At 35.2% G+C, this 27,906-nt stretch overlaps 4 protein-coding genes across 6 annotated transcripts; 2 read left to right on the top strand and 2 right to left on the bottom strand.

Annotated features, from left to right (window-relative positions):
• Nucleotides 1-496: 496 nt before the first annotated feature.
• LOC108461169 (uncharacterized) lies at nt 497-4,062 on the bottom strand. 2 transcript variants are annotated; one of them, XM_017760899.2, is made up of 8 exons: nt 3,318-4,055; nt 2,324-2,471; nt 2,069-2,219; nt 1,811-1,936; nt 1,631-1,711; nt 1,335-1,527; nt 990-1,260; nt 497-914 (listed from the first exon to the last, which is right to left on the bottom strand). In XM_017760899.2, the coding sequence occupies exons 1-8, from the start codon at nt 3,513-3,515 to the stop codon at nt 658-660; spliced, it is 1,425 nt and encodes a 474-aa protein (XP_017616388.1). In that variant the 5' UTR covers nt 3,516-4,055; the 3' UTR covers nt 497-657. The 2 variants fall into 2 exon arrangements, with proteins under 2 accessions (XP_017616388.1, XP_017616387.1); XM_017760898.2 differs by having other exon boundaries at nt 497-1,260; nt 3,318-4,062.
• A 2,165-nt stretch (nt 4,063-6,227) lies between these two features.
• On the bottom strand, nt 6,228-9,243 carry LOC108464118 (uncharacterized). The gene is made up of 6 exons (XM_017764219.2): nt 9,039-9,243; nt 7,585-8,062; nt 7,193-7,505; nt 7,010-7,108; nt 6,775-6,895; nt 6,228-6,663 (listed from the first exon to the last, which is right to left on the bottom strand). Exons 1-6 carry the CDS (start codon nt 9,241-9,243, stop codon nt 6,449-6,451), a joined length of 1,431 nt encoding a protein of 476 aa, XP_017619708.1. The 3' UTR covers nt 6,228-6,448.
• Nucleotides 9,244-9,585: 342 nt separating this feature from the next.
• On the top strand, nt 9,586-13,421 carry LOC108464119 (uncharacterized). Of its 2 annotated transcripts, none has more exons than XM_053023953.1 (6): nt 9,586-9,975; nt 10,057-10,165; nt 10,845-10,936; nt 11,249-11,486; nt 11,698-11,831; nt 12,567-13,421. In XM_053023953.1, the coding sequence occupies exons 1-5, from the start codon at nt 9,641-9,643 to the stop codon at nt 11,791-11,793; spliced, it is 870 nt and encodes a 289-aa protein (XP_052879913.1). In that variant the 5' UTR covers nt 9,586-9,640; the 3' UTR covers nt 11,794-11,831; nt 12,567-13,421. The 2 variants fall into 2 exon arrangements, with proteins under 2 accessions (XP_052879913.1, XP_017619709.1); XM_017764220.2 differs by having other exon boundaries at nt 11,688-11,831.
• Nucleotides 13,422-24,366: 10,945 nt separating this feature from the next.
• LOC108463630 (uncharacterized) lies at nt 24,367-27,280 on the top strand. The gene is made up of 6 exons (XM_017763543.2): nt 24,367-24,751; nt 24,827-24,935; nt 25,178-25,269; nt 25,542-25,800; nt 26,393-26,536; nt 27,017-27,280. Exons 1-6 carry the CDS (start codon nt 24,417-24,419, stop codon nt 27,110-27,112), a joined length of 1,035 nt encoding a protein of 344 aa, XP_017619032.1. The 5' UTR covers nt 24,367-24,416; the 3' UTR covers nt 27,113-27,280.
• The last annotated feature ends 626 nt before the right edge of the window (nt 27,281-27,906 follow it).

Below are 27,906 nucleotides of genomic sequence, written 5' to 3'. Positions count from 1 at the left end.
GTGAAGAAAGAGGTGGAGAAAAGGATGGATTCCCAAGATGACTATAACAAGTGAAGCTGCGGTCGTTTGTATTAAAAAACAAACACTAGCACCTGGTTTATGTCCCCATCTAATCCATCTTGCATATCAGCCAATCTTTGAGAATGTACGTATAAACAGTACAGTTTGCCATAGAAACTCGAAACCTACATTCAACTTAACACCACTCATCCTTGTAACATATTAGGCACTATTACCTTTTCTACTGAAGAACTAGTTTAATATTAGAATTTGAATAAAGTACCGGCACATTTGTGCTTCAAGTGCCGCAGTGATAAACAAAAGCTTTTGCCAGAGATAGGGGTTGACAATAGAGTAAATTTCAAACATTTAATGTATATATACCTGATATTTTGGACTAGAATATCTAATGGAATGATAGTTTAGATACCAAAATGGGACAAAAAAAAAAGCTGAGGTACCAAATTGGGAAAATTGGTATAGTTAGAGGACCAAATTGTGAATAAAGCCTAATAATAATATCATTTAGAGCAGAAACTAAATGAATTTTCGATACAAATAATAGTTAATAATGGTACAGTTCCATGCGAATCACAATGCCCCAATTCACAAACCACTCAACTAATATTACATAACATCCTAACCAAAATCAAACCCTTAGTTAGACCACACATGAACTAGACCGTACCTATTACCCGTATATATCTCGTTGCGTTCTTCGTCATAGAAAAGTGCAGTTATATCTTCCAATGCTTCTGCGACCCTGCTTCTAATTCTCGACGCGTTGCTCTGCGTTTTTGAACTGCAACCACATTTGTCACTGCAGCTGCATTGTTCTTCCACTGGGAAACTGTTGCTTGCTCGTATTTTCGCGAGACATTTCCCGGTCAATATATTGCTGATATTAATGGAGCCTGTCACACGAGGAATGTCAAACAAATTCATTGTATGCACGCATAATGGTGAAACAAATTTAAGAAAATACGAACCATTTCCTTCAGACAATGGATCATCAGAATCAGCCTTGCAGTAAGAGATAATAAGATCTTGATCACTTGTGATGTATATATTATTAGTGTTGCAGTCAGGATGCCATAAAAGGTGATCTTCAAATGAAGTTACAAGTTCTCCACGGAAGTTCCACACGGCCACTGTCCGATTTCTAAATGTAAGGAATAACTGGTTCTCGTACAGAAATATAAATGCTGATGGGGTCATGAATTCATCTTTCGGAACTTCTGTTAGCTCAGCATTGCGTACCTGCATGATTGCAGTTTAGATTTTTTTAGCTTTCGAGCTTTTCTATTTTTGGAATGGTTACAAAAGATACTTACATCGAGAATCTGGAGGTTTTCATTTTCCTGCTTCACAAGAAGCTTTTCATTGAACTGTTCGATGAAATCCACTTTCTTATTCCGGTGAAGAAGATGACTAAAAGATTTGAGAACAGTACCATCCTCTATTGAAAGAATCTTAAGAGGAACATGGCCGCCAACTTTAGTGAAAATCAATAACATGATCCCTGGACTGTCAAAAATAAACAAAGGAAATAAAGTCAATTACATAAAGTGACACTATCAAAGCAAAACGGCACCATCAAAGCATATAACCATCATGAAAGGAGCATTACCTGATCTTAATCTCTTGAACATTTCTATCTGATATGGAGTATAACATTGTATAATTCTTTAGGTCAAACACCTTGTATATGCTGATAAAAATTAAAAACAGTATGTATCAAACTCAGGAATCTAGTTAAAGATCTAGTTATATTTTAGCCTAAAAGAAAATTCAATAGGTGAGTACTTACCTATCCTGTGCAGAATATGTAAGAACCTTCCCATTTACATCATCAAACTCAACAAAACCTGGCCACTTCAGTGACTCAGATTCAAAAAGAGCAAAGCCAGCATCAGGTTGACCTCTCCGTATGTATCTGTCGAGGAATAAGAAGTATTGTTTCAGAATGAAAACATCCCCAAATGCAGGAATTTCCCCCTTTTTCTCTTTTTAGATAAAATCAGGATAAGACAAAGGTTTTGTAAGAGGTTAAAAAAGATAGACATACTCGATCCTTGTGCTTCTACATTTCAAGGAGCTGAAATTGTCAGAAGCATAAACTGAGACCGTGATAAGTGAGTCATTGTTTTTATTATAAAACAAGCTCCGTATAACTTCATCAGCGGTGACATTTAGGAAGCATATTCTTTGATTAGTCTCTGCAACCAACAACAATAAATAAAAAGATCTCCAATTTAATTCTTGATGCAAAAGAAAAGAGACCATCCAAAACAAGTTTAGAAGTGTACAGCACAGTTCCCACCTCGGCTAAATGCTGCACAAACACCAGATTGAGCAAGAGCAAAGACAATGTCTCGTGCAGCTACAATCTCTATAATCTTTGACCTCTTCCTCAGAAATGGTAATACCATCGAACAATGTCCTTTCGGATCATGAGTATCATATTCCTCCTATAAATATATATGCAACATATCAGCGACAGGAATTTATTAAGCAAGCTCAATAAGAACAGCACTGCAAAGGTCTACCCCATGACTACACAAGTAACAGATCATCCATTGACTTTGAAATTAATCCTTTTGCTTGATAGACTTCAAGCAAAACAAAGGAAAGAAATGCCCTTTTATGCTTTCCTACTTAATATCGAGATAAATACAAAGATCACTGTTCAACCAAAGATGAACCAGTTTAAATAGCAGGAATGTAACATGATTATCTGAATACCAGCAAATAGAAACGAAGCATCTAAGTTTAAGTATTCGAGCTTATATTACTTAAATTCCTCAATTCAGCTTTATCATTCAAGGAAATTTTAAAATTGACATCAGGAACCTTTGACACAAAAATTCCAAGGTTTCAAGCCTTTTTCTTTTGCTTTTAATCATATTAAAAACTTAAACAGCCATAAATATAAAAAGCATCAAAATTTCAAAAACAACGAAATTGGATCAGGCTTGTAGGAATAATAAGGTAAATCGAAAGGGTAGCGTTCCAATCTAGTCATCTACTATAAACCAAATCTATGACTGTGATTAGAGCGTACACTATTAAACAGAGATTATGTTTATTAAACCAATTTGAACACTAATGATGCAAAAGATTTACTCCCTTTATTCCTACCACAATTAAAATGGTCATTTCTTTGGAAGCATGAAAACCTCAACTGAGATCTTATATTCGAAAACCTAATTTCATATAAATAGAACACAAAGAATCAAGCTTAAATTGCTAAAGTTGTGCAATAGCAAAAGAACTTAAGTAATAAGGTTAGGTTAAATAAGGAAAAAAGAAAGAACCTGCAAGCGGATGTTACGGAAACGCTCCTGGGCGTCGGTGATGGAGAAAGCACGGTGTCGCTTTGAACAAATTTCTCTTCGTTGAAGCTTCTTGACGCTATTAACAAACCCATCGGCTCTCCCTCTTTTCTTCGATGCGACTATTCTCCTTCCGCTACAAGGCCTTGGGCTAACCGCTAATCTCCGCCCACCATCCATATCTTTCCCTTTTTTTTTGTGGTTTTATCCTTCGAATCTAAGTAAGGTCTACACAAAAAACCCTAATTCAGCAAACACCCAATAGTCGCTGCTGGTGGTGGTGCTGCCAGTTGAGCACCCATCAAAATTAACAGCCACCGCCGCCGCCTCCACCCCCTAAAACCTCCAAATCTAGGGCTTGCTTAGTACTATTATGTACAGCAAGCGATTATGTAGTGCGTACCGGAAGATAAAGAGGTAATTTTTCTTCTTATCTTCTCTTCTTTCTCAGATTCCCGTTAGCATACCGTTTCGATCTCCTTTTCAATTTTCGAATTGGAAAATGAATAAACTAAATAAATTAATCATATTTATATTCAAATATACTGCCGCTGCCATTCTTTTACATGGGTTAATGTGTAAATTAAAATTTCAAATTTTGTTTGACAAAAAGTTCAATTTTTTTTTTTATATTTTATTTTGCTTTATCTTAAGATAAATTTATTATTATATTTTAACTTTGTATTAATTTTTCTCTCTTTTATTTTTCTTCTTATAATTATTTTATAGACTCTTTTTATGGTTAAAAATGGAAGATTTAACAGGTCTAGCCATTAATGATGTGAAAAAGAAGTCTTGACAGATCAATCTACGTGTGGAGGCTGAAACAATTACATATGAACACTCTTATAGGATACTTACTGTTAAAGTGTAGGTTTTCAATCGATACATAATACTCTCATCAATCTATGACAATTTAGCAGATCTCGCCATTAATGATGTGAAGGAGAAGCCTTGATAGTAATCTACGTAAGGAGGTTGAGACATATATTTATGAACAGTCTTATGGTTACTTGTTACTAAAATGTACATTTTCAATCGATGTGAAATATTCTCATCGATCTACGACATCTTATTGGTAATGTAATGATTATAGATGTTGATGAATAAAGATTCATATTTCGTTTATATTATGCAGACCATAGACTTCCAATAATCACCAGATGGCAGAAGGTGGTATTTATGGTCGCAAACATATAATTTATCGAAATGAGCTAAAGTTTGAAATAATTAGAGATATTCAAACATTAATTGAATTGAACTAGTATTAAGTGATTTTTTAATCATTTAATCGTTAATCGAAATTTATATGTTTTTTTAAAAATAATTGAATCGAAATATTTCAGTTAATTTGGTCGGTTAACCGAATTAATCGAAATTTATATTTTTTTGTTAAAATAAGTACAAAACATATTTTAAAAAATTGATAATGTTTATTTGACGAATTATCTGAATTAAGTGAATTAAAACTACACATAATTTGTATTATTAATCATTAATTTTGGTTAATTTAATTAATTACCCAATTTCGAACTGAATTAACGATAATTGTACTTCCAAATAATTATTAACCACCCTTCGACTAAATTTATAATTTTTATTTCATGTTGTTTCAAGTTTTTTAATTAATAAATATATTGTTTTAAAAAAATTAAATTTTAGTCCAAAATTTTGTTATTAGCCTTCGTACTTTGCAAAAGTTGTAGATATATGGCTAGTTTGGTAATGCTTTTGAAAAGTGCTATGAAAAAAGTGATTTTGAGAAGTTTGGTTTAAAATTTAAATCTTTAGTATTGCTGTCAAAAAGTACTTTTGAGAAATAAAATGTCTATTTAGACATGATATTATAAAGTAACAAATATACATTTAAATAATATTCAAATTAGTTAGTATTATGATATTTTAGCAAGAATATAAAAATAATTTATTACAACTTATTGTTAATATTTTAATATATAATATTAATTTTAAAATTTTAAGTAATTAATATTAATTATCTATTAAATTTAGTTAGACATGGTATTCTAACATTTTTGGAAGAAGACAAAAATAAGCTTAAAAATGTAAATATTAGCCAAAAGCACTTTTGGTTGAGAAAAAGTTAAAAATTTTAAAATTTTCATCTGTCAATAAGTACTTATTTTAAATTAAAAAATTTTCTCAAATGATGTCTGGCTGGTAATGATTTTAAGGAAAAAGTGCTTTTTATTGTAAAAGCTCATCTGAGAAGCTAAGCAGAACGGGCTCGTAGTTCGTGTACTTTTATTTGATCTATTTTAGTTCCTATACTTTTTGAATCGGTAACTTTTAATTTTTATACTTTTTAAATTCTGAAATTTTAATCTTGATCCAAACAATAGCAATTAAATCTATTTGGTTAAATTCAATTACTAATCTTGTACTACGAGTAAAATTATAGATTTAGTCCATTTTCTCCGATTGAATCATTCTAAGTCTCTATACTTTTTGAATTTTCAAATGTTAGTCTTGATGCAAATGACCGTGGTTAATCCATTAACTAGAATTTTAGTGAATAATATGCGAAAAATAATAAGTAGACATAACATTACACATATGATAATATGTCTAAAACTTCAAATTTTAAAAATAACAGAAGTTTACTTAATAAATTTAAAATTATTGTGGAATAAGGAATGAAATTTTAAAATTGGAAAGTAAAAATACTAAAATGACCAAATAAAATAACACGGATTAAATCTACAATTTTACAAAACACAAGGACTAATTACAAAATTTAACCAAAATAAAATAAGATTGTAAATATAAACCATATTTGTAAGCTACACCAATTCAATTGAGAAATAATTAAAATATCATTGTTTTACAAAGTAAATTATATATGAGTGCGAATATACTGGATGTTGTTGCCGGTTTCTATCATTCATTTTTCGAGTTTATTTTAGGCATCCATGGGTAGGGGACAATACTTCCCTCCATTACTATGTTTTACAATGCTATCGTTAAGAGAATTCATTCAATGGCCATCCGCCATTGTTTACAAAATGTTCAGCATCTACATACATGATGTATTCTATAACATGAACACAGTGATGTCTAATTCTAAGAGACATGATGTTATCCTAATACAGATTTCAGGTTACTGCTTGTAGAGATGGTTCCTCTAAACCACCGAAAGCTCGTTGCAGAAACTTCTCGACCACTCTAACGAACTCGTCGACCTTTTCCTCGTGAGGCAAGTGACCGCAATTCTTAATTACTTCGAGCTTCGAATGAGGAATGGCTCGTGAAAGTCTCTCGGCATTCCAAGAAGGAACTATTCGATCGGTGTCGCCCGTAACAATCAGAACTATGTTTCATTCAGATAGTAAAAAGAGTGAAACCGGTAATATTTGGACATTTGTGTCGAACTACAGAAACAATTAGCAGTATATGAGTTTATGGTTTCGAGTAATATTACCAGGGCAGGAGATTTCGTGCAGTCGTTTCGACAATGGTGGCTTCATTTCAGACTCGCCTTTTGCAAGCATTGCTGCAGTGAATTCTACAAGAGCTTTATCCCAACCCTTAGTTCTCAATGGCTGCATAGACAAAAATCGAGATTTAACTGCTACGATTCGACGACCGTAACAGCAAATAATAATACCAATCATCTAAGCATTCATTCCATCTACCCGGGATAAAGAATAAATCACCTTCGTATAGCCATCTATGATGTGTTCATCGACTTTTTTAGAATCATACCATGCAGTCCTTACAGCAGCAACACCGAATTTATCGATTATCATCCTTACCTAGAAAGAAAATATATACAGTAAGCTTCATTGCACTTCCATTAGCCAAAAGCCTGTAAGTGATTCGAGTATGGTGCATAATACCAGCATTACAGCGAAGGCGGATCGAAGAACAGACAAAAGCGCTTTCTTATAAAGAGAATTGAGCATATCCACCATACGTTTCATCATTTGTGCTATTGATTGTGTGACATATTTGATGAACTTGTGCAAAATTTCGAAAAGTTTGAACTGCGGCTTCCCCTGATCGTTCGAGTCCAATCCGTCTCCTTTAATGTCAACAACCTTAGGAATAGCACGGGGAGCTAATATTGCCGGGGCAACGAGTATCAAAGCAGCAATACGTTCGGGAGCTTCAAAATATGCATCAACTGCTACAAGAGAACCGGCAGAATGCCTGGTACGCCGAAGGGTATTAGTGTTCATGAAAGTTTCAAACTGAAAAACAGAAACAAACGAACAAGAACGATACATACCCCACCAGAATTGCCTTTTGAGCAGCCAAGAAATCGATGAAGTATAAGGTAGCCAACACCGAAAATGCCATGGAGTAAGGATTCAAAGGTTTTGCATCACTAGATTGAGTCTCGAAAGTGTTGTGTCTCGAAGTTAAGCCGAATGCCGGTCTATCAAAGGCAAGAACTTTGGAGCCTGTGAGGCTTGCCAAACGCTTCATAACTTTGTTCCACGAGAAAACAGAAGCTCCAAAACCGTGTAGAAGAATCATAGGAAGACCGAGCTCCAACGATGGTGTTTGAGCCTCGTGTTGGCCATATAAGGAGTTATCCAAAGAACGTGACTCCGGTTCATATAGCTTGTGATGAATTTCGACCCCTTGAAATTCACAAAAGCAACTGTCTGGATCAGCTAACTGTTTTGGATCCAACAACTCATCTTGATCAACGCCTGCAATTCTCTTCTTTCTCTCGTTCCTTCCGGTATCCACTAATTCGCCTACAAATATATAACGGTACGTTCCGAGACATTAGTATAGGAATTCAAACAAAGATAAACACTTTGTATGTTACAAAAGAACTGCTTTTCTCGTCAAATCAACGACTTTAATCAGAGAAGCTCGTTTATTAAAAACAACTCGTTTGGGTCGTGTTACGTGGTTATTGACAACTCAAACACACTTGTCAAAAGCAGTGGCGAAGCTAAAGGAGGCTGGTAGTAGCCTTGAACTCTCCCAAAATTAGTAAAATAGCTTTAGGACCCTTTTAGAAATTGTAAGAATATAAGTTAATACAGCAATAAAATTTCATTTTAACCCCTCCAAACATTTATATTTTACTTCTCGCCCGAAACCTTTCTAGCTTCCCCAGGTCAATAGACTACCATAACTCAACAAATCTCCTACTTAGTAAGCTAACTAGTTTCATAGGAGCTATGAAGAACTAAGTACCTTTAATTAAGGTTAAAGCACCGTGAAGTTCCTATATTATAGAGACCGGATCAAAATAGTCCCTTTATTATTAAATAGATTAATTTCTTGTACCAAATTGTAACAGAGTTATGTAATGAAAATTATTTTTTCAGTTGCACTTCAATTTCAAATAAAAGATTATATTTACAAAAACATAAAGACTTTAAAAATATCAACTCTATGAATAAGTAAATGACATTTTTTATAGTAAATGTTAATTATACTCCAATTTATCCTTATCTGATTCTTTTTAATAATATAGGAACTAAATTGATTTTTTAATTATAGAGGACTAATTGGATCAAGTCTCTATAATAGAGGGACCTCTCAAGTATATTCACCCTTTAATTAACCTGGAAATGGGAAAGCACTCTCAAGATACCATACTGTTCACTCTGTCTGAAAATCCTCTCAACTGTCTTAAACAATCCGAAACCACTCCCTGTGTATCATGACAACATGCTTTAAGGAAAAAAAGAGGAAAACAAAGGATAGTAACCGTACCTGCTGACGAGTATTGGGCACCGGCGCCGGAGCCGGAAAGAGAAAAAGCATGGGGGACGGTGGTCGCTAGAGTTAGATTCCGGTGACCGGAACTGGGATGGGAAAAATCATTATAGGTTCGACGACTTTGGGTGTTTCTGCTAATGGCGATTCCATTTGGTATATGTTGAAAGTAGTACTGAAACACCGTTGCTGCTACACTCATAATTCTGAGTTCTTCAATTCAATTTAAAGCCGATTTTTTTATAAAGATTCAAGAGATGAAAGCCATGTCCACCATTGTTGTTGTCTGAACTGTAGGGTCTGAAAAAACTGGAACCAAATCCGAAACAACACCCGTCGATGTCTAATAATTGATAACACCAACCAGAATAGAACACAACTACCAGTGAGTGTGTCCTTTTTTTTTAATATCCATTATTTTTCTTTATACGATGCATAGAGTTACTTGTAGTCAATGGATAATAAGTTTCGTGGCACTTAAATTCACGACTGACAATAATCTCGATGATGTTGAAGTAAAACTCAATAATTACTCTAATTTTTTACCGTGCAATAATTGAAATTAATAAGAAAGGTTGAGTCCAGTTTCAAGTACATACATGGAAGCTCTGTTGTGCAAGAGATTGGGTGATCCAACATCCTCATCTGAGCCACCAATTGAGTTAACCCAGAACCATCCGATCCCGAAGTTGGACTCACCCACAGCAGTAAGAATCAAAATTAAAGCCACCAGCTTGACCTTCGCTACTTACCTTAAGATACTAGGCAAATACCAGGAGAAGCATCCCTTGCCTTTCATCCCAGGCTCCGATTATGCCGGCACTGTCGATGCCGTTGGCCCTTCCGTTACTAAATTTAAGGTTGGTGATTATGTTTGCGATGTTTCCCCCATAGGCTCCTTCGCTTCCTTCATCGTCCAAGACCAGTCCCGACTGTAAGTCTCGGCCCTTCCTTGCTTCATTCCTAATGTGAATTTTTTAAAAAAATGGTTAATTAATGTTGATCTGTTGATTAGGTTTGAAGTGCCCAAAGGATGTGATCTGGTGGCAGCTGCTGGTCTTCCTGTTGCCTTTGGGACCTCGCATTTAGCCCTTGTTCATAGGGCTAACTTGACTTCTTCTCAGGCATGCCCCCCATTTTTCATAGATCAAAATATAAGTTTATTATGTATTAATTTATAATTTCATCATTTTCAAAGGACTAAATAATTTTTTTTTCATTTTTAGGGGAGCTAAAGTGCAATTTTATTATATTTTAATTTATAATTTCTTTATTTATAAGAGGACTGAATTAAAAATTTTTCATTTTATAGGATCAAAGTGCAATTTCACTATATATTAATTTATAGTTTCTCTATTTATAAAAGGATTGAATTGAAAGTTTGAATTTCTGGGGCCAAGGCACCTGCCTGCCCCGTCTCATATTCGGCTCTAGGTTCATAGAGCGAGAGCAGCCTCATTAGCCTCTCAAGACCCTGGAGATCTCTGTGGATTTGAGAGACAAAACCTCAATTGACAACAATACCAGTAATTGAGGAGTTTTTTCAACTCCCAACTAACGACATTTTGAAGACTTTTCCGGAAAGAGTCTACCTCCCCCTAACAAATTTAATTTTGCTTGTCCTATGAATGGGACTTTGCTTGTGTTGCAAGACTGAGGCCATTAGACTTTGAGCACCTAAATTCGAGAATTCATGTGTGCATTTTCATTGCTTAGTTAGTTATTGAGTTGAGTTATTTCGTAGTTATAATGATTGATTTGATTGGTGGATATTCTGAGTTTTGCTGCTAAAGGAGATAGCAGGTATTGCTGGTTCTTGGTGCCGCTGGAGGCGTTGGCCTTGCTGCTGTTCAAATCGGCAAGACTAGTGGCGCGGTTGTCATTGCTGTTGCAAGGTGCCTCTTTTTTCTTTCTTTCTTTGTCAGATTATTAGTAGCGTTGAACTTTTTCTTTCATGTCAAGACTTGAGTGTTGCTATCTGTCGAGGGGTCGCGCCTTTTACATGTTAGATATTGTCTTCAGTTCTCATAGGTTCATAGAGGTAGGGCTTCTGATAGTGTTTGAGTAGACAAAACCATGGCAAGCCAAACAGTTTGCGTATGACCTGACTCGACCCTTGACCTATGAACTAATGTTCTTTAGCTTTGCCTAGAGCCCTACAATTTTACATGAAGAGGGTACATCAATCCTATATTTTTTTTTTTCAGGGGAGATGAAAAGGTTCAGCTTTTAAAGTCCTTGGGTGTCGATCATGTGGTAGACTTGATGAATCAAGATGTAACCGTGAGTATAAAGGAGTTCCTCAAGTCAAGGAACCTCAAAGGGGTTGATGTTCTCTATGATCCTGTTGGTGGCAACCTTGCTAAAGAAACTAGGAAGCTCTTGAATTGGGGTGCTCAGATTCTTGTCATTGGATTCATCCCAGCTAATATCATTCTTGTTAAGGTACTTCACCTTTTCTCTTTTTTCTCAAATCGATCCATCACATGCCAAACTATGCTACCTTACTAGTTTTCGGTAAATATAGCTTTAGTGCGGCAGATCTCAGTGGTAAACCTGTTAAACGAGTTAGTAGTACGATACACTCACTCATTATTGTTGCTTGTCTTGAATAGCCTTTTCAAGTGTGTATCTTATTCTTCTCAGAATTGGACAGTTCATGGGTTCTATTGGGGTAGCTATAGAATACATCAACCGGCTGTGCTCGAGGATTCAGTCCGGGAGTTACTCTCATGGATGGAAAAGGGCTTGATTACTGTTCACATTTCTCATACTTACAGCCTATCCAAGGTGAGGGGCTCTCACCAGTCTTCCCCTTTTCCTCCTTTATGAATTATTCTTTTGTTTAAAGGAAAATTATAGAAATGATATAGAGGAAGTACGAAATTGATGTCTTAAATCTGAAAGCTGATACAAGCCTAGTAGCTCTGCTGAAAGCCGGTTGAACCAATGCTTAGAGTTGCATGTAGTGACTAGAGCCTTGGGACGAACCAAAGTACCATTCATCACATTAGATTTACATCTTGATCCAAGCGAAGAAGTAGCATTCATTTGGGTTGTTCACTTTGGGGCAGATGGATCGGTTTTATTTCAACCGTCCAGATATATATTACTCGGACTTGAGTGTGAGTATCCTAAACAGATATGGTTAGGCTTTTCTATGTTTGTCCATATATTTGGAGGATCCTTGGAGGTTATATCTCCGTATCCATGAGTTTAGACGCAAGTGTCCGATACGAGTACTTAAAAAAGAATGAACAGTCCGAGCAGCATAGGTCCTGATGATTTCCTGGAACTATCATAATTTACTTGTGCTCCAAGATGAAAGCTTGTAGTTTGTCAGAGGCTCATAAGCTTAATCTCATGATGGGTGCTTACAAGGGATTAATTGATTTATTCGATTGATTTTATCTTTTTCCTTCCAAGTTAGTAGATAATCTGAAAATTTCACTGTTGTAGGCATAGTTTCAAGTTTTCTACTTCGGGTTGATATATCAAAGCTTATTGATTACTTGTCTATGACAGGCAACCTTGCATTCTCTGCAATTAAAGATAGAAAAGCAATTGGGAAAGTTATGATTGTATTTGATGATTTGGGAACTGTAAGATCTAAGCTTTAATGTTTATAATCCTTTATAGATCTGTTTGGTACAAAAGAAAATGTAAGTTCATATGACATTAGAAGAAGAAAAAGAACTTGAAAAATTGCGTATACCGTATGTTCTTGTTCAGTATATCTAACCTCTCCATAAATGCTGTTAAATAGTGCTTGAATGAAAATAGGAGGGAAAACAAGCCCCCCAAATGACCACACTCCTAGCTGCTGGGAAGGGTGAAGCCCCCACAAGATTCAAGTTTAACCCAAACTTAGACCACAAAAATTATTATTCCGAAGCTTAGTCTTCATCCTATAAAAAAATGGCTGGAGTTCGGCATCAAGTGAAGCTCATGGTTGCAAGGGGATGGCGGTCAGTTGTTCCACAGCCAAGGAATTGACCACCACCATAACAATAATCAAGAACTAAGGCTTAAAACCCCGAGGACTCAACCACTCAAGATCTTTGCTTGGAGATCCGAGTGATGGTAGGGTGGGTCACTAGCTAACCTCCAGTGCAGCAATGGAGAAACCAACAACAGGTCGCCGGAGGGCCTTTCCAACCAATAGAGCGAGTGAAATAGAGGTGTTTGAGGTAACAAAAGTGTCAAAATATCAAAAATTTGAGCAACAGAGGAACAGAGCCCTTTCCGGAAGAATTGACTAATGCCGGCATCGATGCTCTCCACCTTGAGATTGTAAAACAAGATAGAAGTATAGGGACTTCCTAGAGAGAAAGAAGAATACTTTTTTAAGGAAAGAAATTATATTCAATCCTTAAACAACCCTTATCTTCTTCATTAAAAAAAATTCATATAATCATCTACCAGGCTGGTTCCAAAATTTGAATCAAGCCAAGTCGGATAAAAACATGAAAATCATTATTCAATTCCAGTCGGACGAGCTATCTAACTCATCAACATTCCTCTAATAATACACATTTCATCACCCATTCTAGCGGTAAAATTATAATAATATTGAACAATTTCGATAAAAGTACATAGCAATCCCTACATTATATTACAAATCGCATTTTAGTCCTTTTATTGAAAAATAGATAGATTTGTCTTATACATATACGAAGAAGTAAAATGATTCTATTAGATAACATTATCAACAAGCGTTGAGTGCAATAGTGTGATTATTGTATTTTCAAGAGTTCAAATATTGAAGATGACATTATTGATAGGAATTACCACATGTTTTGAATATAAACCCTAGTACATATATAAATATTTTCATATATTTTTGGTATAAGAAAATATCTGGGTAAGCTACACCATAAATAACCCAATTATTGCCTCTTTTCTTTTTTATCACCCAATTATCATTTTTTTTAATTTGGTCACCAAATTATTCGAGATTTAACCATTAAACCCCTTAAGGAAGGGTGAGGTGACGGTTAAAAATCGGTATAATAAAAAAATTTATGTAACACTCCTTACCCGAGACTGTTTCCAGAATCGAGCACGAGGCATTACTAAACTTAATCTATCACTTAAATAGGTTTAAATTATTTATTTAAGATTTCGGAATGTGCTGCCATTCTGCGTCGTAGTCGCCTAAAAATTCATATTTTGAGTTTCGAAACTCGAAATTAAGATCCGTAAATTTTTCCTGAAACTAGACTCATATATCTATCTACTAATTTTTTTATAGAATTTTTGACTTGGCCAATTAGTACAGTTTATTAGTTAAAGTTTCCCCTGTTTCAAAACTCAACTACACTGACCTCTTCTTACTACGAGCCATGTTTCTTCCTGTACAAAATTCATATGACTAAACCATTTGTTTCTATAAAAACTAGATTCAATAAGGATTCTAACCATATAAATTACACCTTCTAATTAGTTTTTTACAATTTATGGTGAATTTCCAAAGTTGAAACAGGGGATCCAGAAATCACTCTGACCCTGTTTCACTAAAACTCAGATATCTCATAAAATATAATACCTTTACCTGTTTTGCTTATTCCATAAGAAAATATACATAATAAGCTTTAATTTCATATATTATTCATCTTCAAACTATGTTTCTACAATTTTTAGTGAATTTTCAAAGTTACATCATTTATGTTACTTGAATCTGTTTTAGGTTACTTTCACATTTTCATAATTTTCATGTGATAATCATCAATCAATCATACATATTAATAAATATGTATATCATCGGCTATTTTATTAGCTAATCACTAGCAAGTATTTACACATCATTCATTGCTCATATTATACCAAAAGTAGCTAAGTTTCTATACATGCCATACACAAAACAAAACATCTAATTATACCGAGTTATTTCTTTGATAGTGTGATCGGCCTCCGACGTTTCCTTCGATCCCGAGTGACTAGATAAGTACTATAAGAAGAAGAAAATAAAGAGATTAAGCACTAGGCTTAGTAAGCTTACAAGCAAATAAATCACAACATTCAACATAATGGATAATTATGCATAATATCATCTAACATCATAAATTTCTTTACTTCTCAATTTCTATCTTCTTCTTTATTCCCTTACCTTCTTTCTTACGACCTTTCCTTTTCATAAATATAATCTACTTTTCCTTGCTGTTAATTCACTGTAATTTAACTCGTATCCTGACCCGTTGAACCACTCGGAATACTAAGGATACTAGGGTCGTTCCTGTCTATCAATATTATCCTGCCAATGCCATGTCTTTGACATGGACTTACATGAATTATTCTTGTCTCCAATGCCATATATAATATGGACTTACATGGCTCAATCCTGTCTCCAAAGCCATATTTCTAATATGGGCTTACATGGCTCATTTCTGTACAGTCCTGTCAACCCTAATATCCTAACATTCCTAGGGTTCAACCGGGCTTTCTAACACTTTTCCTCTGTCACTTCACCTTAAATTCGACTTTAAATATTTTCATAACATAAATATATAAATGCTGGAAATTGACAATAATAATGTAAAATAAAAGAATATTGCATTTATTTACTGTAAACTTACCTCGATACAACATGTGACTAAACTTTACAATTTAGTCCTTTACTTTTCTTTTCCCGATCTACTCTCGAATTTCGCTCTTCTTGATCTATAATAGCAAATTTAGCTTATTTAATATCAACATTTATCAAAACAACCCTTTACTCAAACTTTGGCAAAATTACATTTTGCCCTAAACTTTCACATATTTGCACTTTTGCCCCAAGGCTCGTAAATTAAACTTCATCCTATTTTCTTATGTTTTATGACATGCTGATCATTTTTCCTTCTATGGCAACATCAAATTCACACACTAACATGTACTTATGACTATTAGGTATTTTTACCGATTAAGCCTTTTACTCGTTTTCACTTAAAACCAAGTAGCACAAGTTGTCTAACATAATTTAAAACTTCATATTTCATCATAAAACATCAAAATACACAAATTTCACCTATGGGTATTTTTCCGAATTTGATTCCTAACTTAAATTATTGCTAGCATAAGCTTTATCGAGCTACCGGGACTTCAAAAACGTAAAGATCATTAAAAGCGGGCTTGGAATCACTTACTATGAAGCTTGAAAGTTGAAGAAACCCCAGCTATGGAGAGAGGTAAGGTTCTGCTGGTAACTTGAAGAAGATGATACAATTTTATCATCTTTTACCTTTTATTAATGTTAATAACCAAATGACCAAAATGCCCTCCTTACTAAACTTTTCAAAAATTCCTTCCATGTCCTAATTTTGTCCATGAACTTAAAATTGGTCAAATTACCATTTAAGATCTCCTAATTAATATTCCAAAATAATTTCATACTAAAACTTCTAGAATACAAGTTTTGCAAATTATTCGATTTAGTCCCTAACCTCAATTTAAGCACTTTATGCATAGAATTTTATCACGAAATTTTCGCACAATCATGTAATCATACCATGAACCTCAAAATAATAATAAAATATTTTTTTTCTACCTGAATTTGTGGTTTCGCAACCACTTTGTTCCGTTTAGGCCCTATTTGAATGTTACATTTCTCCCCCTTTAGGGATTTTCGTCCAAAATCTTACCGTGAAGAGATATGGGTACTGTTTTCAGATAGCCTCTTGGGTTCCCATGTAGCCTCATCTACCCCATGTCTATTCCATAGTACTTTCACAAGTACAATACTTTTGTTCCTTAATTGCTTTACCTCTCGAGCTAGAATCTTTCTGGGTTCTTCACCGTAAGTCATGTCTGGTGAATCTCAACCTCTCTCGAGAAATCACATGTGACGGATCTGAACGATAACGACGTAGCATAGACACATGAAATACATTATGAATCTTCTCTAACTCAATCGGCAAAGCTAACCGATATGCTAATGGTCCGACTCTCTCAATCACTTCAAGCGGTCCAATAAAACGTGGACTTAGTTTGCCTTTCTTGCCAAATCGAGAACTTTCTTCCACGGGATACTTTCAAAAAACTTTGTCACCAACTTGATATTCGATCTCTTTTCTTTTAAATCGCATACGACTTACGCACATCTGTCTGTCGCTTTTAAACAATTTCGATAACTTTCACTTTTCTTCCGTTTCTTTAACTAGATCAACCCAGTAATCGGCTTTCTTTAAGCTCATCCAATATAAAGGTGTACGGCATTTACGTCCAAACAAAGCTTCATAAGGTGCCATCTTCAAACTTGATGATAACTATTATTGTAGGCAAACTCTACCAATGGTAAGTATTTTTCCCAACTACCTTGAAATTCTAATACACAACATCTAAGCATATCTTCAAGTACTGAATAACTCTCTCGACCGACCATCGATTCGAGGGTGAAAAGCCGTACTAAAACTCAACTTCGCACCTAAAGCCTCTTGTAACTTCTTCCGAACCGTGAAGTAAATCTTGGATCTCATGCGAAATGATCGATAATGGCACTCCATGTAGTCTAACTATCTCTGAAATGTATAACTTGGCCAACTTGTCAAGTGAATAATCCATACTGATTGGGATAAAATGAGCCGACTTAGTTAGCTTATCAATCACAACCCATATTGCATCTTTCTTTTTCGAGTGTTAACAATCTGTCACAAAATCCATAGTAACTCTGTCCCATTTCCATTCCTAACTAGCACAGTTGCAATAATCCCGAGGGTACCGATGTTCGCCTTTACCGTTGACAAATCAAGCATCTAGAAACAAACTCAAAATATCTCTTTTCATTCCTACCCACCAATACAATTTCTTCAAATCATTATACATTTTTGTACTTTGCTGGATGAATAGATAAAGAAGCGCTATGTGCTTCCTGTAAAATCTTCCGAATAAGCTCATCATTCTTTGGTACACAAATTCGTCTCTAAACATCAAACAACCATCGAACCAATCCGAAATCGATTCTATGCGACTCTCACATTGAATTCTTTTAGCTTGTAACTCATTATCATCTTTCGAGCTTCACAAATCTCTTCAAGAAATACCGGTTTAGCTCTAAATTCATTAAAATAGAACCATCATCGACATGGCTAAATTGGTATTCAAAGCTCGCAATGTAAATAAAAGTTTCTGCTTAAAGCGTCAAGAACTACATTTGCCTTACAGGTGATAATCAATCACTAACTCATAATCTTTAAGCAATTCCAACCATCTTCTTTGCCTCAAATTCAAATCTTTTGAGTCATCAAGTATTTCAAGCTTTTATGATCGGTAAATATCCCAGCACCTTTCACCATACAAATAATGTCTCCAAATCTTCAATGCAAATACAATAGCGACTAGCTCTAAATCATGTGTCGGATAATTTTTCTCATGTGGCTTCAATTGTCTAGAGGCATAAGCAATTACCTTTCCTTCCTGCATGAGTACACAACCGAGCCCATTCAAGGATGCATCACTGTAAATCACAAATTCTTTACTCGGTTCCGGCTGTACTAAGATAGGAGCTTCCGTCAACAATGCCTTTAACTTATCAAAACTTTGTTGGCACTTCTCAGTCCATTCAAACTTAACATCCTTCCGTAGCAGTCTCGTCAACGGGGTAGCTATCATGGAAAATCCCTCTACAAATCGTCTATAATATCCAGCAAGACCAAGAAAACTTCTAACTTCTGATACATTTCTAGGAGGCTTCCAATCAACAATGGCTGAAATCTTACTCGTATCAACCTTAATACCTTCACCTGAGACAATATGTCCAAGAAAACCAACTTCTCATAACCAGAACTCACTTTTACTGAACTTGGCATACAACTGATTATCTCTCAGAATTTGTAAAACTGTTCTCAAATGCTCTGCATGCTCAGTCTCATCATGAGAATAAATCAAAATATCATCAATGAACACAACTACAAACTTATCTAAGTATGGTCTAAAAATTCGGTTCATTAAGTCCATGAAAATGGCAGGAGCATTAGTCAAGCCAAATGGCATCACAAGGAACTCATAATGACCATACCTAGTCCGGAAGCGTCTTGAGGACATCGACTCTTTAACTCATGGCGATAGTATCCGGATCTCAAATCTATCTTCGAAACACAGAGCTCCTTCAATTGATCAAACAAATCATCAATTCTAGGCAATGGATACTTGTTCTTTCTTGTTACCTTGTTAAGTTGCCGATAATCTATGCATAATCTCATCGATCCGTCTTTCTTTTTCACAAATAACACCGGTGCACCCATGGTGAACTCTGGGTCTTACCAAGCCTTTATCTGTTAATTCTCAAATCGAGCTTTCAATTCTTTCAATTCCAATGGAGCCATTCTATAAGGAGCAATAGAAATGGGCGTGGTACACGAATCAACTCAATACCAAACTCAACTTCCTAACAGAGGCAAACACCGTAGTTCTTCCTAAACACATCGGAAACTCACATACCACGAGCATCGATTCAATTTTCAATTTTGGATCTTTAGTGTTTAACACAAAAGCAAGATAAGCTTCATACCCTTTTCTCAAACATTTACGAGCGGACATAACGAAATTATGGAAATAAACTATCGACTCTTCCGAATTAACCCAAGAATTTCACCATTTTCACACTTCAACTCAATGAATTTCTTTCCACAATTCACTATCACATCATGTGTAGTCAACCAATCCATACCAAGAATCACATCAAACTCATCAAATGGTAATAGCATGAGATCAGTAGGAAAAGCAAGAGCCTCTAATCATTAAAGGACAATTTCTACATACTTTATCTACTAATACATGCTTGCCTAATGGATTCGATACTTTAATCACAAATTCAGAGATTCTATAGGCATACTTATACTAGGCATCAATTTCATACAAACATAAGAATGAGTCGAACCGGATCAATCGAGCAATGGCATTAATATCATGTAGAGAAAATGTACCGTAATCACATCGGGAGGATGCCTCTTCGCGTGCACGAATAGCATAAGTCCTTGCAGGGGCTCTAACATCCGGTCTCACAGTAGAATCTCTAAAGGTACCTCATTACTTGCTCCTACTCCGGTTGCCTCGGTGATCGCCTCTAGTAGGAGCATTTAGGATCTAGCACTCTGTGTTACCTCTCGGCTAGCCACTTCGGACATTCTCGTACAAAATGATCTGGAGCACCACATTTATAGCAAACATTTTCGCTTTGCCCGACAAGGACCATAATGAAGTCTACCACATCGTAGACACCCTGATCTACCCCGTCGACATTACCTACACTCATAGTCGAGGTGGTCCGAGCCTTGGATCCTTAAATCTGCTACCTCTATTCGACTAGATTGCCTGCTGAAAAGCTAGATCCGTAGAAAACTCTCTGGGCCTCTTGGATGTAGCCCAAATGATCTGCTCATCTGTCTCTTCTTTGTATCTTGTGTCTCTGTCTCAACTTTGCCTTTCCTTTTTAATAGCTCCTCTGCCTTACAGGCTCTCTCAACTAAAATAACGAACTCTTTTATTTCTAGGACACCCACTGACAGTCGGATATCATCATTTAACCCATCCTCAAACCTTTTACATAGGATAGCCTCTGTGGACACACATTCTTGAGCATATTTATGAGCTCGACAAATTCACGCTCATAATCGGTCACCAATCATATTGCCTTGTTTCAATTCCAGAATTCCTTTCTCTTCGGTCAATAAACCTCGATCGATGTACTTTTTACGAAATTCTTCCTGAAAGAAATCCCAAGTGACCCTCTCTTTCGGTACAACTGATACAAGTGTCTTCCACCAATAGTAGGCTGAGTCTCTAAGAAGTGATACTACACATTTCATACATTCCTCGGTGTACAAGATAATTCGTCAAAGACTCGATAGTATTTTCTAACCAAAATTCGCTCTTTCGCATCATCATCTTTTGTTGCTCGGAACTCTTACGCCTTGTTTCTGATTCTATCAACTGGTGGTTTTTCTCTTACCACTTGTACTGTGGATCGGGAAGCTTGAGCTACATGGGTAGCCCGAGAATCATGAGGGGTGGAGGTCTAATCGCGGATTCGCATTTAAGCGAACTCGGCAAACAAATCATTCAAAGCTCGGAAGAGAGCTTCTCGAGTCACTCCTCCTGATCAACTATTACGGCCTATTCTCGGATGGCGCCGCCTTCAGTGGAAGCAGTAGCATTACTTTCTACATCATCATCACCGGCTGCCGGGATCCATTACTATAAAACAAAATATTTAAAAAATCGTCGAGTCGTCACACTATCAAAATACAAGTATGGCATGTATAGCTAGACTTTTCTCACACTAACTGCTTCCGAGAATCGACTAAACCTGCTCGATACCAATAAATGTAACACTCCTTACCCGAGACTGTTTCCAGAATCGAGCACGAGGCATTACTAAACTTAATCTATCACTTAAATAGGTTTAAATTATTTATTTAAGATTTCGGAATGTGCTGCCATTCTGCGTCGTAGTCGCCTAAAATTCATATTTTGAGTTTCGAAACTCGAAATTAAGATCCGTAAATTTTTCCTGAAACTAGACTCATATATCTATCTACTAATTTTTTTATAGAATTTTTGACTTGGCCAATTAGTACAGTTTATTAGTTAAAGTTTCCCCTGTTTCAAAACTCAACTACACTGACCTCTTCTTACTACGAGCCATGTTTCTTCCTGTACAAAATTCATATGACTAAACCATTTGTTTCTATAAAAACTAGATTCAATAAGGATTCTAACCATATAAATTACACCTTCTAATTAGTTTTTTACAATTTATGGTGAATTTCCAAAGTTGAAACAGGGGATCCAGAAATCACTCTGACCCTGTTTCACTAAAACTCAGATATCTCATAAAATATAATACCTTTACCTGTTTTGCTTATTCCATAAGAAAATATACATAATAAGCTTTAATTTCATATATTATTCATCTTCAAACTATGTTTCTACAATTTTTAGTGAATTTTCAAAGTTACATCATTTCTGTTACTTGAATCTGTTTTTAGGTTACTTTCACATTTTTCATAATTTTCATGTGATAATCATCAATCAATCATACATATTAATAAATATGTATATCATCGGCTATTTTATTAGCTAATCACTAGCAAGTATTTACACATCATTCATTGCTCATATTATACCAAAAGTAGCTAAGTTTCTATACATGCCATACACAAAACAAAACATCTAATTATACCGAGTTATTTCTTTGATAGTGTGATCGGCCTCCGACGTTTCCTTCGATCCCCGAGTGACTAGATAAGTACTATAAGAAGAAGAAAATAAAGAGATTAAGCACTAGGCTTAGTAAGCTTACAAGCAAATAAATCACAACATTCAACATAATGGATAATTATGCATAATATCATCTAACATCATAAATTTCTTTACTTCTCAATTTCTATCTTCTTCTTTATTCCCTTACCTTCTTTCTTACGACCTTTCCTTTTCATAAATATAATCTACTTTTCCCTTGCTGTTAATTCACTGTAATTTAACTCAGTATCCTGACCCGTTGAACCACTCGGAATACTAAGGATACTAGGGTCGCTCTGTCTATCAATATTATCTCGCCAATGCCATGTCTTTGACATGGACTTACATGAATTATTCTGCTCCAATGCCATATATAATATGGACTTACATGGCTCAATCTGTCTCCAAAGCCATATTTCTAATATGGGCTTACATGGCTCATTTCGTTACATCACATCAACCCTAATATCCTAACATTCCTAGGGTTCAACCGGGCTTTCTAACACTTTTCCTCTGTCACTTCACCTTAAATTCGACTTTAAATATTTTCATAACATAAATATATAAATGCTGGAAATTGACAATAATAATGTAAAATAAAAGAATATTGCATTTATTTACTGTAAACTTACCTCGATACAACATGTGACTAAACTTTACAATTTAGTCCTTTACTTTTCTTTTCCCGATCTACTCTCGAATTTCGCTCTTCTTGATCTATAATAGCAAATTTAGCTTATTTAATATCAACATTTATCAAAACAACCCTTTACTCAAACTTTGGCAAAATTACATTTTGCCCTAAACTTTCACATATTTGCACTTTTGCCCCAAGGCTCGTAAATTAAACTTCATCCTATTTTCTTATGTTTTATGACATGCTGATCATTTTTCCTTCTATGGCAACATCAAATTCACACACTAACATGTACTTATGACTATTAGGTATTTTTACCGATTAAGCCTTTTACTCGTTTTCACTTAAAACCAAGTAGCACAAGTTGTCTAACATAATTTAAAACTTCATATTTCATCATAAAACATCAAAATACACAAATTTCACCTATGGGTATTTTTCCGAATTTGATTCCTAACTTAAATTATTGCTAGCATAAGCTTTATCGAGCTAGGGACTTCAAAACGTAAAGATCATTAAAAGCGGGCTTGGAATCACTTACTATGAAGCTTGAAAGTTGAAGAAACCCCAGCTATGGAGAGAGGTAAGGTTCTGCTGGTAACTTGAAGAAGATGATACAATTTTATCATCTTTTACCTTTTATTAATGTTAATAACCAAATGACCAAAATGCCCTCCTTACTAAACTTTTCAAAAATTCCTTCCATGTCCTAATTTTGTCCATGAACTTAAAATTGGTCAAATTACCATTTAAGATCTCCTAATTAATATTCCAAAATAATTTCATACTAAAACTTCTAGAATACAAGTTTTGCAAATTATTCGATTTAGTCCCTAACCTCAATTTAAGCACTTTATGCATAGAATTTTATCACGAAATTTTCGCACAATCATGTAATCATACCATGAACCTCAAAATAATAATAAAATAATTTTTTTTCTACCTCGAATTTGTGGTTTCGCAACCACTGTTCCGTTTAGGCCCTATTTCGGAATGTTACAATTTAGCCCTAAACTTTTACATATTATATCAATTTAGTAATAATTTTAAAAAATAACTCTCAAAATTTATAAATAGTTTCAATTTCATCCTCAAAATCTTTATCATGAAAAAATTCAGCTTACCATCCATGAACCACTGTCCATCTCATATTCATCAAGACAAGCATGCCACTCCATTTTTTTTTATTTTTGTTCATAGATAATTAAGAACCATTTTGCTCATTTATTTAAGTATATAGAGATTAATTTGCCATTATTTTTCAATAGAGAGAGCAAAATGTAATCTAAGGTGTAGTACAAGGACTGTCATGGTACTTTTAACAATTATTTTTGCATTGGCACAATTCCTGATATACCGAGGTTGATGGCGATGAGATAGATACTAACTGGATTCAGTGGAGATACTTTTAGAGTATTTTATTTACTTCATTGTGTTTATAAAATATTTCCCCTTTTTTTCAACCCTGTTGTCAAAATCTTTGTAGGAACCAAAATACCTGTAATAAACAGAAAAAAGAAAAAATGGAAGCTCTGTTGTGCAAGAGATTGGGTGATCCAACATCCTCATTTGAGTCGCCTATTGAGTTAAGCAGGAACCATCCAATCCCAAAGTTGGACTCACCCACAGCAGTGAGAGTCAAAGTTAAGGCGACCAGCTTGAACTACGGTACTTACCTTCAGATACAAGGCAAGTACCAGGAGAAGCATTCCTTGCCTTTCATCCCAGGCTCTGATTATGCCGGCATTGTTGATGCTGTTGGCCCTTCCGTCAGCAAGTTCAAGGTTGGAGACTACGTCTGTGCCTTTGTCCCCGTAGGCTCCTATGCCACCTTCATCGTCCAAGATCAATCCCAACTGTCAGTCTCTGCCCTTCTCGGCTTCATTTCTAATTTGAAAAAGAAAATGGTTAATTAATGTTGATTGTTGATTAGGTTTGAAGTGCCGAAAGGGTGTGATCTGGTGGCTGCTGCTGGACTCCCTATTGCCTTTGTGACCTCGCATTTAACTCTTGTTCATAGGGCTAACTTGACATCTTCTCAGGCATGTCCCCCTTTTTCTTACTTGCTTTTGGTTAGTTAGTTATTAAGTTAATTAGTTCAATGCTTGTAATGATTTTGATTGAAACTATAGATATGTTATAACTTAAAGAAGTCATGGGATTTATTGTGGAAAGAGATAGTTCAGTGCTTGTAATGATTGATTTTGATTGAGGCTATAATGTAACTGTAACGTCGAAAAAGAATTCTGGGTTTTACTGCTAAAGGAGATAGCAACTATTGCAGGTATTGCTGGTTCTTGGTGCTGCAGGAGGCGTTGGCCTTGCTGCTGTTCAAATTGGCAAGATTTGCGGTGCAGTTGTCATTGCTGTTGCCAGGTGCCTCTTTCTCTTTTTTTCTCCCTTAGATTATTAGCTTCATTGGTATCTGTTGAGAGATAGGATCCCCATAAATGTTTTGTAGTGCTTGAGTAAGCAGAACCATGGCAAACTGAAGAGTTTGCACGTGGTTTGACTTGATCCCTAACCCAATGGCATAGAGGTTATTGATGGAGGAGCATGCTATCACTTAAGTTAATGTGCTTCAGCTTGGCTGAGAGCCTTGCGGATTTGTAGGCCAAGGGTATATCAAAACTGCATATTTTTTTCAGGGGAGCTGAAAAGGTGCAGTTGTTAAAGTCCTTGGGTGTTGATCATGTGGTAGACTTGATGAATCAAAATGTAACCGCAAGTGTAAAGGAGTTCCTCAAGTCAAGGAACCTCAAAGGGGTTGACGTTCTCTATGATCCTGTTGGTGGCAACCTTGCTAAAGAAACTATGAAGCTCTTGAACTGGGGTGCTCAGATTCTTGTCATTGGATTCGCCAGCGGTGAAATTCCTATCATCCCAACTAATATTATTCTTGTTAAGGTACTTCACCTTTTCTCTTTTTTCTCAAATTGATGCATCATATTCCAAATGCTTAATATTTGGTACCCAAGTTTGACACTTTTTTCTACTGTGTTACTTTTTGGTCCAATATGGTACCTTTATTACGGAATGGTATAGTAACGAGGAAGATAGGTCTGCTAATGTTTAGGCAAGGCATGTCACCTGTTTTCTTAAATGTTTACCTGTGTCTGATACTTATTCAGACGCGAGTACCAGCAATGAGTCTATAGCTTTAATGCAGCAGATCTCGGTGGCAAATGTGTTAAACGAGTTAGTTGTACAATACAGTCACTCATCAATTGTTGCTTGTACATCTGACCCATCGAGGATTTTGGTGGTCCAAGTTGTCGAGAATCCTTGACAATTGGACGATTCAACCTCTGATCAAAAAGATATACCTTGGCTATATTTCATCTCTTCAACAAGTTTAGTAATGAGCATAACAGCCCTATTGCTCCGATGGAGAGAAGAACCTATGATTAGCTTTTCAGGAAATTTCCAAACGAACAATTTCAACGAAATCTTTCAATTTCTAATAGCCTTCTCAAGCGTCTATCTTATTATTCTGCAGAATTGGACAGTCCATGGGTTCTATTGGGGTAGCTATATAATACATCAACCGGCTGTGCTTGAGGATTCGGTCCGGAAGTTATTCTCCTGGATGGAAAAGGGCTTGATTACCGTTCACGTTTCTCATACTTACAGTCTATCAGAGGTGAGGGGCTCCCACCGGTCTTCTCCTTTTCCTCCTTTATGAATTATTCTTTCGTTCTTTGGTGAAAGAAGCTGACACTAGCTGAGTTGCACGTAGTGACTTACTTAGAGCCTTGGGACCAACCAAGTACTATTCATCACATTAGAGTTACAACTTGATCCAAGTGAAGTAGCACTCATTTGTGTTCATTTTTGGGCAGATGGATCCATGTTGTTTCCAGTGTCCTAATCTACGTTACTCGGATTCAGTTGTGAGTATCATACACTAATTTGTGTCCAACACGGTATCATTATGAGACACAAATACTTCAACAAGAATGAAGAGTCCGAGTAACATAGATCGTGATGAGTTCTCGAAACTATTTTGAACCAAACATCACCCTGAAAATATGCATTTACTAGTGTTCCAAGAGGCGTAGTTTCGAGTATTCTACTTTGGGGTCGAAATATCAAAAGCTTATGGATTACTTGTGTATGACAGGCCAACCTTGCATTCTCAGCAATTAAAGATAGAAAAGCAATGGGAAAAGTTATGATTGTATTTGATGATAAGGGAAATGCAAGTTCTAAGCTTTAAGTGATTTACATACTCAACCATCAATGATTGTATTAAGCTTAAAGATCTCAGTAAGAAACAATTATGCAAGCTTATTTTAATCATCATATGTAGATGATTAAATGATTAAAACAAGTTCAAGACTTTGCTCTCATGTCACTTCAAGTTGTTATTTTTAATGATACTATTAATTATTTTCTAGATATAATTATGCGGAGTAAATCTTAATACATTTTGTCATCATATATTATAAATTAATTACATATAAGGTGTTCCGATAATTATCATGGGGCTCGGTTAGTTTTACAATTAAATTAGTCTTGAAACTCAATATAAAAAAATTGTCAATTTTGAAAATAAACAATTAAAGACAATTAATCATAACATTTATGTTTATTTGTCAATTGTACATAATTTTGATTGGTATAAATAACAATTTTATGAATTTTGTGTAAATATTGTGGGTTAAATTTGTTAAATCAAGACTAAATTGATAGAATATATAAAATTTAAGGGCTAAATTTATTATTTTACCAATAAAAAATATTAATGTTGTTATTAATTGGCTTTAGTTGCTCGTATTTGAAATTGATAGTGATTAAATTGGTTTAATTTTTTTTTGAAAGGGCCAATTTACTCAATATCAAAATTGAGAGGATTTGATAGGTTTTTTACTAATTTTTTCCATCCCCAATCTACTGTACATATCAATATTAGTCCCTCTACTTTTGAATTAGTCCTTAATCTAATTTATTTGTCAATTGTACATAATTTTGATTGGTATAAATAATAAATTTAGTGCTTGATGTTTATGT

This window comes from Gossypium arboreum, chromosome 13 (assembly GCF_025698485.1).
Source record: "Gossypium arboreum isolate Shixiya-1 chromosome 13, ASM2569848v2, whole genome shotgun sequence".
Classification (NCBI taxonomy): domain Eukaryota; kingdom Viridiplantae; phylum Streptophyta; class Magnoliopsida; order Malvales; family Malvaceae; genus Gossypium; species Gossypium arboreum.
Note: the sequence above shows the minus strand (reverse complement) of the source record. Positions and strands in the feature narration are given on the sequence as shown.

Excerpts from the sequence above, each read along its gene's own strand:
- LOC108461169 (XM_017760898.2), bottom strand. The coding sequence starts at position 3,515 with ATGGATGGTGGGCGGAGATTAGCGGTTAGCCCAAGGCCTTGTAGCGGA. Across the intron at positions 1,937-2,068 it reads TGTAGAAGCACAAGGATCGA|ATACATACGGAGAGGTCAAC; the intron begins GTATGTCTATCT and ends ATTCCTCGACAG. Across the intron at positions 1,261-1,334 it reads AAAACCTCCAGATTCTCGAT|GTACGCAATGCTGAGCTAAC; the intron begins GTAAGTATCTTT and ends GCAATCATGCAG.
- LOC108464119 (XM_017764220.2), top strand. The coding sequence starts at position 9,641 with ATGGAAGCTCTGTTGTGCAAGAGATTGGGTGATCCAACATCCTCATCT. Across the intron at positions 9,976-10,056 it reads GTCCAAGACCAGTCCCGACT|GTTTGAAGTGCCCAAAGGAT; the intron begins GTAAGTCTCGGC and ends TCTGTTGATTAG. Across the intron at positions 11,487-11,687 it reads CTAATATCATTCTTGTTAAG|AATTGGACAGTTCATGGGTT; the intron begins GTACTTCACCTT and ends TATTCTTCTCAG.
- LOC108463630 (XM_017763543.2), top strand. The coding sequence starts at position 24,417 with ATGGAAGCTCTGTTGTGCAAGAGATTGGGTGATCCAACATCCTCATTT. Across the intron at positions 24,936-25,177 it reads CTAACTTGACATCTTCTCAG|GTATTGCTGGTTCTTGGTGC; the intron begins GCATGTCCCCCT and ends CAACTATTGCAG. Across the intron at positions 25,801-26,392 it reads CTAATATTATTCTTGTTAAG|AATTGGACAGTCCATGGGTT; the intron begins GTACTTCACCTT and ends ATTATTCTGCAG.
- LOC108464118 (XM_017764219.2), bottom strand. The coding sequence starts at position 9,243 with ATGAGTGTAGCAGCAACGGTGTTTCAGTACTACTTTCAACATATACCA. Across the intron at positions 6,896-7,009 it reads TCATAGATGGCTATACGAAG|CCATTGAGAACTAAGGGTTG; the intron begins GTGATTTATTCT and ends TTGTCTATGCAG. Across the intron at positions 6,664-6,774 it reads GCACGAAATCTCCTGCCCTG|TTCTGATTGTTACGGGCGAC; the intron begins GTAATATTACTC and ends AATGAAACATAG.